This window comes from Marmota monax, unplaced genomic scaffold, assembly GCF_021218885.2.
Source record: "Marmota monax isolate L192 unplaced genomic scaffold, Marmota_monax_Labrador192_F-V1.1 WCK01_AAM20220418_F8-fsc00012, whole genome shotgun sequence".
NCBI lineage: Eukaryota > Metazoa > Chordata > Mammalia > Rodentia > Sciuridae > Marmota > Marmota monax.
In genome coordinates this window covers 3,092,373-3,106,037 of record NW_026695227.1, presented here as the reverse complement: position 1 = coordinate 3,106,037, position 13,665 = coordinate 3,092,373, and the positions used below count along the sequence as shown (strand labels likewise).

The 13,665-nt window shown below is 31.5% G+C and overlaps 1 protein-coding gene across 6 annotated transcripts in view; it reads right to left on the bottom strand.

Annotated features, from left to right (window-relative positions):
• The window catches only part of Atf7ip (activating transcription factor 7 interacting protein), a 101,879-nt gene that overhangs the window by 35,448 nt on the left and 52,766 nt on the right, over window positions 1-13,665 (bottom strand). For 5 of the 6 annotated variants that reach the window (XM_046435457.2, XM_058576341.1, XM_058576342.1 and 2 more), the window contains 4 exons: window positions 11,588-11,674; window positions 10,097-10,242; window positions 7,977-8,114; window positions 848-913 (listed from right to left, as the gene is read on the bottom strand). In XM_046435457.2, the coding sequence (XP_046291413.1) occupies window positions 848-913; window positions 7,977-8,114; window positions 10,097-10,242; window positions 11,588-11,674 (437 nt within the window). The remainder of the gene's footprint in view (window positions 1-847; window positions 914-7,976; window positions 8,115-10,096; window positions 10,243-11,587; window positions 11,675-13,665) is intronic. The other variant, XM_046435458.2, reaches the window with a different exon arrangement.

Sequence of the window (13,665 nt, the reverse complement as noted above, 5' to 3'; positions counted from 1 at the left end):
CCAATAGGTAAAAGAAGAAATCATGATAAAGTAAAAATATCGAGACAAGTGAAAACATAACAGAACAAAGTTTATGAAGTGAAAGCAGGGAAGGGAACAGCAGTAAATACAAGAAGTATCTCAGATTAAAAAAAAAAAGAAAAAAAACCAACCTAACACTTCAAAGAATTGGAAGAACAATAATTAGAAGCAGGAAATAAAGAATGAAGATTAAGTAGAATTAAATGAAATGTGCGGAAGTATATGAAATAGAGAATAGAAAAAGTCAATCAAAATAAGAGTTGGTTTTTTTAAAATAAAGATCAAAAGAACTAGCCAGGCACGGTGGCATTCACCTGTAATTCCAGTGGCTTGGGAGGCTGAGGCAGGAGGACAGAGAGTTCAAAGCCAGCCTCAGCAAAAAATGAGGCATGAAGCAACTCAATGAGACCCTGTCTCTAAATAAAAATATAAAAAATAGGACTGGGGATGTGGCTCAGTGGTCAGGTGACAGATGACTACAAGGGGAAGATAAGAAGAGTTACTAGAGGAAGTGGAATACTAAAATACTTCAGGGAAAATGATAAAAAACTAAAACAAGAATGTTTAAAAAAGGCAAAGTAATTTTAACAATAGAAAATACAGCTTTAGGAATGCTATATCATCGGACAAATTAACATAAAATTTGACATATCACAATATTGAAAGAGTTTATTAGTATTAGAGCTTCAGCTTCAGAAATAACATAATGTATAGCTTAAAAACAAATTTAATACTGGTAGAAAAGAAAAAGTTTCATCCCAACTCAGCATTTCCTGAGATTACCACTTGGAGCTAAGCAGTATTTACGCAAGAATGAAACCCTTACTTCTTGTCTTTTCTTAAGATCTTCTTTGGCTGCTCCAAAGCGTTTGGTTAACCTGGCTATCTTGGCCTGAAAGAAAACAAAAATAAAAAGAAATCAAGTGGCAATATGCCATAAAAAAGAACCCATGCATATACAACAATAACAACAAAAAAACAAAACCCACAGATAACAGGAACCTCAGTAAGACAGTTAAGAGCAAAGTAAAGCAAGCTGATTGTAAAATACATACTTGAAAAATTCAGATAATTATATGAAAACTAGTGAACCCTGAACCAGATGCAAATACTCTTCATTAGAAGATTAATTGGTTTACACTCAGAACTAGGGGTGTTTGCTCACACACCAGTATGTTTCCAAACAGAAAACGTTGCGCTTTGTGTTATTTTTCAACACAGTTGCAACCATATGCAATTTACTTACTGAGAATGACATTCTGGGCATATATGTGAGTCATAAAAGATCCCTTGCCAAAACTACTTGGATATATGTACAGTGTACTGAACCACATGCTCTTTTCCACTGGGTAGGTTGAAGGTTTCTCAATGTTCTGTCATTATCAAATACACTAATAATTTCATTCTCACTTCAGACTATTTCTTTAGAACATACAAAAGTGGAATTGGGGGGGCTAGAATGTATTCTTAAGAATTTTGTCTAAATGTTTTTTAGAAAGGCTTTATTAATTGATACTTTCAATAGCAGTTTAGATGAGGGCTCATATTTGCTCTTGGAAACAATTTACATTCTATTAATGTTTAAAAATCTGATGATGTTACCTTGTTAGTATTAACATTAATTATTGTTTGTTCTGCTTATAAAATTGCCTTATTACATATTTTTCCCAAATATATATCCAAAAGAAATATGGGGGGGGGGGGGGCAGGGCATGAAAGAAAAAAAGAAAGAAAGGGAGGAAGGAAGAGAATATGAGAGGAAGGAAGGAAGATGGGTGGGTAGGTTGGTTGATCAGTTATATCACCACATGAATATTTGGGAGTAATTCCTTTCAGCCTTTCACTAAGACATAGATGTGGTATTCATTTGTATCTGTTTTTGCTGTTGCTGCTAATGCTGGCATTTTATACTCAAGACACTTTTAAGAATATTAAAATTAACTTCTAGGATCATGAGGGCTGTATAAGAATTTTTTTATCCAATATAAAGGCATTCATATCATTAAACAGTGCTATTTACTTTGAAGGTTTCTTTCAAAAAGTGGTCACTTATAAAGGAAATCTCAAATCTTATGGTCTACAAATAAGGTCTAGACAATTAATTATCCCTGACTCTCAAAGGTGCCTCTCTTCAGGACTTATTTATGAATATTATTAAAGCTAGGAACACGCTGTCTGATTTCATATCCTTAATGTGGATTTGCCTTTCTAAATATTTCTTAAAATATTTCAAGTAATTTTTTTCTAAGCATATATGTTGGAAAGTATTTACCCCAAATTATGCAAAATAGCTTTCATTTTTTTTTTCTTTAGTCAGGTTATCTGAGTGGACATTCCATAAACTATAGTATGTAAACTATTATTCTATTTTTACTAAAACATGAAAGCAAATCATTTATATATGTCATATAGATGGAAAAAGTATAGAAACACATGCCAAAGTTAAAAGTGGTTACCTCTATAAGCCACAAATGGAAGAAAGTGGGGGAGAAGGTAAAGAGAAAGTAAAGAGAAAGACTTTGCTTTCATATATGTAATATGTACTCAAATTCTTAAATGTATCTGTATCTGTAGTATTCAAATTATTTAAAAAATTATTAGAAAATTATATTGGTAGCAGAGTGAAAAAAATAAAAATATAGACACTGATTTACTGTCTTCTGACAATATAAAAAGGAAATTAAAGAGCAGACGTTTGTTATTATATAGAAAACTGAACAATTCCTTTTTATTATTATTACAATTCTAAATATCTGACAATGTGTCTAAGACTAGGGTATCTATTTTGGCAAGTACTCTGTGAAACTTTCAAAATGTATAAAAATTCATATTTGTAAATTTAGCAAAGTAATATTCTATCATTATGTACTTTATGGTTTTTGGGGGGGATACTCAATATGTAGCCCAGGCTGTTATCAATCTCCTGGGTGGGCTCTAGTGATCCTCCTGCTTAAGCTCCTAAGTAGCTGGGACTATAAGTATGTACCACTGCACCCAGCATATTATAGTCTTTGGTTATTAATTTTATTTCATTTTTTCTTGAATTCTTTCTTAGGTATACATATACTTTTTTTGTGTAATGAAACAATGGTAGTTGTTTAAATATAGGGCACACCAACTGCTGGGAGTCACATAAATGGTAATTTCCTTGCATATTTTACCAAGCAACCTTTTAGAAAACAACTGTCTAAAAAGAGTTAATTGTGCATTTAGTTTGGCCTAATAATAAAACACAGTACTTTTTAAAAAGCTAGTGAACAAACAGACGTGTTATCTATTATTCAAAATTGTCCCCTGCATTAATTAGGCCACCTAGGTTCACTTCGTTGATCAGAGAAGGGATCAAAAGGAATAGTAAAGTAGCTATTTTCAGTTAAAACTACTTAGAATGATATTTTTCTAAGCCATAACCAATGAAATATTAACAGCTTTTCCATTTCCCTAAGAAATCAGGTTGAAATTTTGAATTTGTATGCTGATTTGCGAAGAACCAAGCACTGCTAGCTATCTATGAACTTGGTGTATCACAACTCACTCATGTTTTCTTTTACTGTTTTCTTCAACAGAATCTTGAATATTTTTTTAGGTTTATTTTTAAGTACTTTCATGAAATAACTACTATATGTGAAACCTTTTCTTCATATTTTTTAATCAGTTATTACTAATGTATAGGAAAACTATGTTGTCCTTATATCAAGTAGTTTCTAAATTTCCTTCTTCATCCAGTAGTTTACCAAGTTAATTCCACCAGGTTCCTATTTTAACCAAGTTACTTATTTCTTTTTCCTGTCTCATTGCATTGCCCAAAGACTTCCAATAAAGCTCTAAACAGTAACATATGTTACCAATCCTTTTCTCATTCTCAATGTAAGTGAAAATGTTTCCAATGATCCACTATTAATATGTGATAATAACTTTTTGAAAGAGGGTGGGGGAAAAGGTTAAGAGCTCTTGGATATAAGAGGAAATATAAAAAACCATACATATGCCCAAAGTAGGATGCAGAGTTCAGAGGAGGTCTGAAAGGATTCTAAGCTTTCACCTTTGTCTGGCCTTTAGATTGAAAATAAATTGATAGTAAAATTTCAGGCATGTTCAAAAAAGCAAGTTATTAATGGTTCCACTAAGCACTGAAGGGTAACTGTCAAAATACCACCTGACCCCTAAGATAATGAAATACAGACTTCAGTGGCCATATACAACTAATACATATTTTCTAAGCAGTTGGAAAGTTAGTTTCAACAAGTTAATAAACAAACAGTAACCCACAATAATAAATAAAACAAAACCTAGGAAGGAGGAAAAAAATTTGATTTCCAGAGTTGCTAATATTGTGTGTGTGTGTGTGTGTGTGTGTGTGTGTACATATATATCTCCATATAATGGGAAATCATTTAGTCATAAAAAGGGATAAAACACTGATGTATACTGCAACATTATATTAGGAAAATATTATCCTAAGTGAAAGAAGACAGATAGAAAGGTCACATACTATATGATTCTCTCATATAAAATATACAAAATAGATATATCAATAGAGATAGAAAACAGATTAGTGCTTAGGGGCAGAAAGCAAATTAGGGGCAGGGGAAATGAGAAGTACCTATTTAATGAGCACAAAGTTTTGTTGTAAGCTGACAAAATGATTTGGACCTAGAGATGGATACGATGATGTGAATATACTATATCCCAATGATTGTACACTTTGAAATAGGGGTTTTATCATATGAACTTTAATTCTATAAAAAAGCTTAATATTATGAAAACACAGAAAGAGATGACAACTAAAGTTAACATTTAATAAAATAGCATGGTGAGGGCAGATCATTAAGGGTGATTGAATAAGGGAAATCATGAAGTGGAGTTTGCTTTTTGGTACTGGGGATTGAACCCATGGGTGCTTTACCACTGAGCTATATCCCAGCCCATTTTATTTTATTTTATTTTAAATTTTAAGACAGGGTCTCACTAAGTTGCACAGGGCCTCACTAAGTTGCTGAAGCTAGTCTGGAACTTGCGATCCTCCTACCTCAGCCTCCAGAGTTGCTGGGATTCAGCAGTTTGCCATCATACCCAGCAAAAACTATGAAGTTGAAAACTTGAAATAAAAATTCTATGGACATTAACATTCTCAGGACAGTAAAGCAATGGGTGAGTATTAAGAAAATTGGATCAAAAACTATGAGATTGAGATTAAAAATCAAATGAATACTACATTGAGTGGTACACAATTGAGGAAAATGATGACACCAAAAAGTGAAGAAAGCAGTATTTTAGAAAGACTAGCATAATGTTTTGGAAGTACCAGCCAAAACTCAAAAACTAGTAATCTATCAAGGAATTTACTACTTATGGCCTAATAGAAAATGACAGTTTACTAAAGGAAAAACCAAATAAAACCTCTATTTTCACTTGCTTTTAGTTAACTTTAAAAATTGTGAATTTTGGTGGTCACACAGCAATACATTATTTGTCTCCTGCTGGCTTGGGTGTAGGTGACACCTCTGAAGTTATCCAGTAAGTTCAAAATATTGCTTTTTGCTATCTCCCCTATTCTCCAGCAAAAGATGCTTTTTGTATCTTAATGATCAACTACAAGGTTAGCCATTCCTGGGAAAGGTACTAAAAAGACATGAATCCTAAAACTTAACTAATCAGTAAATTTACTCTAGATTTACAGAACCAAGAACATCTAATGGTCTTCAGATAACATCAAAATATGGGCCAATGAACTGTTAATCTTGTTTAATTAAAAGTGGAATAATATGGGCTGGGGCTGTATGTAACTCAGCGGCAGAGCACTTGTGAGGCACTGGGATCGATCCTCAGCACCACATAAAAATAAACAAAATAAAGACATGCTGTCCACCTACAACTATAAAACAATTTTTTGTTTAAGTAGAATAATGTTTAGCTTGGAGGAAAAATAATATTTGTTCCCCTGTCCCAAATTATAGTGACTAGCCTAGGAGATAAAGGTGGATTACTATCCCAAGGATGTTCTGGCAGAAAAACAATGAAAAAAACACGCTGAATGACAGAGATATTGATTGAGCCTGGATGTAGGACTCAGTGCATATAAGTCTTCTGTCCATTATCCTTTGCTCCTTCTTTCCCTTCCTATGAAAGTGCTTTGTGTCCCTAAGTTCTTGATAGACTATGATAACAATAGCCCTTCTACCTTATTCCCTTGTATTATTCCCTTATTCCCTTGAATAAAACTGATTTCTTTCCTACTAACTCTCATCTCCCCGAGTGTTGGTTTTTGAATGTTGAGTAGCCACACCTAAATATAGTAACAGAGACACAGATCTTTTAGGAAATAAAAACTGGAAATTTGGCAATTCAATGTATACGTAAAATGACAAAGAGGAGTTGGCTTCCAAGAACTGAAGGACTGCCAATAAGAACCATAATGGGAAGATGTTCCTTCAAACTTTTCCTAAGAATTAAAAATCTGTCACCAAGAAGAACAATGAGAAAGGGAATGCATTTGTGGAGAAAATGGTTTGGTGTTGGAAATATTCAATGAGTCTGAGGCTACAAAGAAACACTGAACTGCAAAAAAACATTAAGAGATTTGGACTTGCACCTTAAATGAACAAGAAAGAAATTAAAAACTAAGGTTTTAAAAACACAAAATAACTGCAACCAGGGGACTTCTGAGAAACAAAGAATTATTTTAAATCTTCACATATTTTCAGTTTTAATTCAAAATTCTCAACAAGCAAAATGGAGTTTAATAGTTAGACCATACTATTTCTATAGAAAAAACTGATAAAGGTAAAAAACCGGGACTATTGCTCTAAATGATCCATTAAAAAATTATCACAAAGACTTCATTACCAGTTAATAATAAAGATTATTACTACTAAAGTCTTACACAAAACAAACAAAAAATCCAGTATGAAACCAAGGAAATAACTTTTAGCCTAGAAGCTATAACACATCTAAATTTTACTCATATTTAGCTGCAACCATGAGACTTCTGATTGATTTTTAACTGAAAAAGAGATTTAACTTTCAGGGATCACTTCTCCCTCATTTGTAAGATAAGGCCCTGTGGTTTACAAATCAAAATTCTTTAGACTATGCTCACACTTACAATAGGATAATAGAAACCATATTTTTACTTATGACAGAATGAATATACTGATTAAAATTTCTAATTTCTTAGCTTTGGAATGATACAAACTACTATAGCATTTCATGTATTCATTTCACTTACCAGAAGCCAAAAGTAGTAATTATTAATTATTAATGGATATAGATTAGTAAACTAATACATTAAAACATAAGATCCACACAGAACATAGAAAGAATACTCTACAAATAATTAGTGTATATTATGGCATGCTAGATGCTAGCCTTTCCTCAATGACAAAAAAATTAAAAGTTAAAAAAAACAAGTTAGATAATTTTTGAGTCTCTGAGTTAAACTATGGTTTAACTAAAGGAACTCCCCCTACATTAAAGTCTGAACCTCTAGAAACTCAGGGTCACTGCAGAGAAAATTAGTTAAGATAAAGTCTAACTGAAGTGGGGAGGACCCCTATTTAATACAACTGGTGTCTTTAAAAAGAGGGAAATTTGGACAAACATACAGAGATGTATGTTTACCATGAAAAGATAAAGCCAGAGACTGAGGTAATGCCACTACAAGACAAGCAACATTAAAGACTGTTAGCAAGCCAACAAAAACCAGAGGAAAGGACTTCTATCCTCCAGAATAGAATGTTACACATTACATGTGAGGTTATACATTACCGTTGATAAAGTCACCCAATTTATGGTACTGTTTTCACAGAAGCCCTAGCAAAGTAATACAGACTTTTATTTCTTATATTTAGAATTTAAAAGAACAAATGTAAGTTGAATAAAATAGTCAACTTCAAATATATATTTCAGAAGACAAATTATAAAAATGATGATATAATTAAAGTCAGCATACAAACCTGGAGTTCAGTAAGAACTGTTTTATGCCTTTTGTTACATTCAATCTTTTCTACTCGTGTCTTGAGTTCTGCCAAAGTCTTATCAAATACAGCACACTGTAATGCACACAATTTTTCTTCCAGCAACCATTGTATCACCTAAAGAAATACATATTCCTTTGTTACACAAAGGCAATTCAACAAGCCCAGAACAATGAAAGTACTAATAATAATGTATTAGCTAATTAGAATAAAACATGCTTAACTAATTTAATGAATAAAATCCGTAAATCAATGCTATCTAATGAAATTCTCTACTTCCATATATATAAAGTATCTACCTAATGGGGGGGCATATACTAAAAATAGAAAATTTCTAGAGGGTGAAATCTTGAAAATGAAAGTTGAGCATTTTCTTCTCATATCCCATTATCATGCTCAAACCACTTACTGAAAACTAGTTAAAGATCAGTTTAAAAACTGTATAGTCTAGGGCTGGGGATGTAGCTCAGTGGTAAAGCACTTAACAGGCATGCACAAAGCCTGAGTTCAATTCTTATTATCTCTTTGGAAAAAAAAAAAAAAAAGAAAAGAAAAAAATCCTAGTTGTTACAGATTGATATTTCTGTGATATATACTAGGAATAATAATTCAACATCATATTCTATAAAACTCTGCTAAATGTGTTCAAAATTCCCACATTAAATCATTATGGACCCACAACCAAAAGGACACTGCGATACCTGAGTTGGCACTATTCTAAAGGAGTAAACTCCCAGTGAACATGTAAGTTTTTAAACTTCCTTCATGCATCTATCTTTTTTTTAATATTTTATTTGTTCCTTTTATTATTATTATTATTTATTCTAATTTGTTATACACAATGGCACAATGTAATTCATTTTATATTACACATATGCAGCACAATTTTTCAACTCACGGATTGTACAATAAGTATTTTCATACCATTAGTGTGTTCGTACATGTACACAGGGTAATGATGTCTAACTTATTCCACCATCATTCCTATTCTGTTGCCCTGGTCCTTCCCCTCCCTTCCCTTTGCCCTATTTAAAATTCCTCCATTCCTCCCATGCTACCCCTCCCATGCTACCCCTCCCATCACCATTATGAGTCAGCATTTCACTTAGCATTATATTCTCTGACTCCATCCATTTACCTATAAATGCTATGATTTTATTCTTTTAATGTTGAGTAATGTTCTATTGTGTATATATACCAAAATTTCCCTATCCATTCATCTACTGAAGGGCATCTGGGTTGGTTCCACAATGTATCATGCATTTACCTTTAGTATTATTATTATTATATAGGCCAAAGAAAAAGAAACTGGAGACAAAGATACCACTATCACTTTCTTTCATTGCCTCTTTCTGGAAAGTATAGTTATTTGTACTGTATCTTAGAGGAATAACTGTGATTTATAATTTCACTATCTAGATAGATAGATAGATATGAATGAATATGAGAGAGAGAGATCTGGAAAAAATAGTATCATCTGAATTTCATACACCTCTCTACAAAATGCACTTGTTATAAAGGTTTATGAACATATTTTGAAAAATACAGAAAGTACTCAATATTTTCATTATTTCTATCTCTGTCATAACAGATCTAGGGGGAGGTTTCCAAAATCTTTATATATTCCCTTTCCACAGTCCTTCTATAGGTCTCTCCCAATCATTCTTAATATTAATCTTAACATACATGACAAAGATTTTAGTAAGTATAGACCTATAACCACCAAACAAGCATATTATAAAGATTAAAATATTAATACAAAAAACTCTTGTTTCCTTTTCAGTACAAAATTAATTTCAATATGGAAAAAAAGAAAATCTCGAACATTATTCAGTTTTGTTACAAAACAAATAAAGAAATTCATCATATCTACCTTTCATTTTGATAATCACTACCATCTCTTAAAAAAATCATGTGGTCAGTCAGAAGGAATTTTAAAATTATCAAGCAAAATCATAAACTCCATAACCACTTTCTTCAAGTTCTCTGTTTCTATGATAAACTGGATGTATAACTAAAACACACAATGCTATAATGTAAAAAATCTAGAATAAAGACAGTGGTACTTTTTATTCAATATGGTTTATTATTTACAATACCTTTTGAAGCTTCTGGTTAATGTCTCCTTTGGCTGTAATCTTTACTTGAAATTCTGCTTCATATTCTTCTTCAATATATCGACGACGTTTGGACTGTACATTGTCCATGTCCTCTGATTTAGAACGTTTTCTTCTAGAACATTCATCTGAGAACAAAAACACAATGATGAGTCAACTGTTTTTATTACAGAACTAAAGCCTTTTCCATTTGCAGCAAAATACTGTTTTTATCACAATAGCATTCTCAACCAATTATTTTATGAATTGTTTTGAGATCAGAAAAGCAGGTATGTAGCTTCTAGCTTTAAACTTGAAATAAGTTTCACTATGCTAAATAAGAACTTTCTAATGGATAAACTAAACATGGATACTGTAAACACAAAACACTCTTTCCTTGAAATTTTCATATTAATATGGAAAACTACCTAACAACTGTGTCATGAAGAAGGTAGAAGTCATTTTACATTTATTCCCTTTGCTATATTTCATAGTGAAATGAATTCTCTGGAAAAATACAGTATTCATTCTCATGCCAAATTCTATCAACTTCACACAGCTCGAATTATGTAATTCATCCTCTTCAGTAAACATAAGAAAAATTCTTAATCATTGGCCTTAGGAAAATAATATTGTAATAGTTATTTTTAATATATCCTAATGAATTTCAAATATATAAAAATTAATGTCATTATAAAGGTACATTTGTAAAGAACAGATATTAAAGATCTTCACATAGAAAATTCCTACTTCAAATACTGTTAACATTCATGATTTCATAAGCAAATTTTGTTGAGTTTATTTTTCAATATCTAAAAAAATGAAAACACTAAAATTCCACCCTTTAAGGCAAATACTCTTATATGATTATCCAAAGCCTCTCCTCCTTACTCTATACCCATAATGAGTGTGTCTATTTTTAAAATACATTTCTGTTCTATGACTTTATATATTATATAGAAATAACTTGCCCAGAGTCATACATGGAGAGCAACATGGCAGGAAGAATTATAGAACCCAGGTTTCCTGGTATCTAGTTCAGTAATCTTTCTAGAAACCTCATCCCATCACTTCCCTTCCCATGAAGCTTAAGAAAATGAAGACTTAAAAGTATACTAATATCATCGAATTATTTAATTATTTAGATTGTCTCAACTTAATCTAAAACAATTTCCCTCAAGACACACAGATACTACCTTAAGTTGTAAGCCTATATCTTTTCTTTTGAAACAATGAATGATACTAACTCAAGTTGTACGCTTAAATCTTTTTTGTGGAACTATTAAAAATGTAAATACTACATTCAAGTATGAAATAATACATTCAAAGATTCTTGAGTTAGTCATCACCAAAATAGATTCACTATGTCTTACTTAAATTACAAAAATTTACAATCATGTCATGGGCAAAAAAATAATATTACACGTTTCTTAAAATCAGAAACAATGAATTATTATTTTTCAAAGTAGTTCAAGTTTATTTGTACATTCATACTTTTCTCAGAAGGTCTTTCATCTTCTTCATCTATCACTTGCTCTTCTTCCTCAGGTTTGCTGTCCTTTTCATTACTTTCTATTTCTGCTGGAACAAAAGTAGAAAAGAAAATTTTGTTTCTATTGGAATTCATAACAGCCCATTTATATTTTTTATTAAGTATTCAGTAAAATTTTGGGAATAAAATTATAACACATACTGATAGAAATAAATGACCAAGTCCACATTCAATTGTTCTACAATACAAAATAAACTCTACCTGAAAAAAAAAGTACAGATTTTAAAACAAGTAAACTTACTCAGTATTTCCCATCACCAATAACATTAATAAAATCTGAAAACTACTGTAAAACATTTAGATTCCTTTGCTACTATTAAAACTAAATAATTTGCGATTTCCCTAAAAATCACAAAAAATATTAGAAACTACTGATAGGTAAAGTCAAAACAACTAATATTTTTACAAGAAAGGTAGAATCATTAAGTTATTTTAATGGTTACAGGATAGTTCATAAACAATGAAATGGAAAGGCTATCCTTATTATAATTTTTTAAAAAACTTTACTGAGAAATGGTACTATTATATTTGATAGCAATGTCAGCAACCAAGCTTGGTGCTTGACATGTATTAGTCATAGCTTCAATATAATCCTATACTATAAGCAGTATTTTTGCCATCATACAGGTGAGGAAAGTAATGTTTAGGAAGGTTAAGTAATTTTCAAAAGAGGCATATAAAATGTAACAAATAGTGCTATCAAAAAATATTGCTAACAATGTTTATACAATTATATTGTGTTAACAACAAATAAAATCCAAGAGGTACCAGAAACCACCTTTGGTCAATCTATATATACTCAACTAACTTAAGTGGGAAATAAAGGAGAAAAATAAATCACTATTTTGGACTTCTGATACAACTACTTACTTTTCAGGAATCAGCAATAAAAAAATACACAATATATAAACAGCCCTGGCCATGTTCCAGTAAAACTTAACTTAAAAAACACATGGGACCCATAGGCCACACTTCTAGAATACTAAAATCTCTTTTAAATTTTCTTCCTATAACAGCTATTCTTTCTTGGTCTCTTTTGCTGGTTCTCCCTAATCTCTAGACACTGAAATGTCAAAAGCTCAGTTCTTACATCTGCTCTCTTCTCCATTTATAATCACTCTGAGATTATATAATCTTATCACTCAACTCCAACTAATGTCCAGAAGCTATTCTACTCCTAAATTTTTCTAAATTTTCTTCCCAAATCCCCTTTCATCATTTCCCTTAATACAGAAAACTTCCAGTTGTAATTTATGCACCACTGTATATGACTACAAGGCTTCACAAAGAAATGCTAATTACATAATAAATAGCTAAATATAAATGGAGTTGAGACAAAAAGAATTTAAGCTTAATACAACAGTGACAACAAATTATTAGTAAATTTTAACTGGCTAAATCATGCCAATTCTATCATTACTAACCTAAAGCAAAAAGAGAAGGAAACTCCAAATTCTATTCATTTTGTGTTCATCTACCTTTTTTTTTTTTTTAATTCTTTGGCATTCATAGTTTATTTAGTTTATCTTAAAGATCAAATGAAAAGGGAGGGGGGGAAAAGAAAGGGAGTGGAGAAGTGCTATCTTCCTATTTCTCCACAAGAAATAAAAGGATCAAAAAGAGGTGGGTGGGATGAACACAGTAGCCCAAAAGCTTAGGAGAGTCTGAAGTTTGAAGGGCCATCATTAAGAGGCCATCCAAGAATAAAAAGGAAAGACAAAGAAAAATATCCTTGGAGTTAACAATATAAGTATCAACGTCACTTCCTGGGAACTAGGAAGAGGCCCAGCAAGACAGAAATCAAAAACTTTTCCAGAGAGAGAAATCTTTATTTTGCTAGTGGTCTTAAACAGACTATGATTTTAATGATTTAATAACAGCTATTGAATAGTACTATGCAACAATTCAACAGTATCTCCAGACCTATTAAGGTACACCTGCAATATATTGTTAGTTTTCTCTTATTTTTGTAAAATCAAAATAGCTCTTCTATTTGCTTTCTAACATCTTTCACTATTTT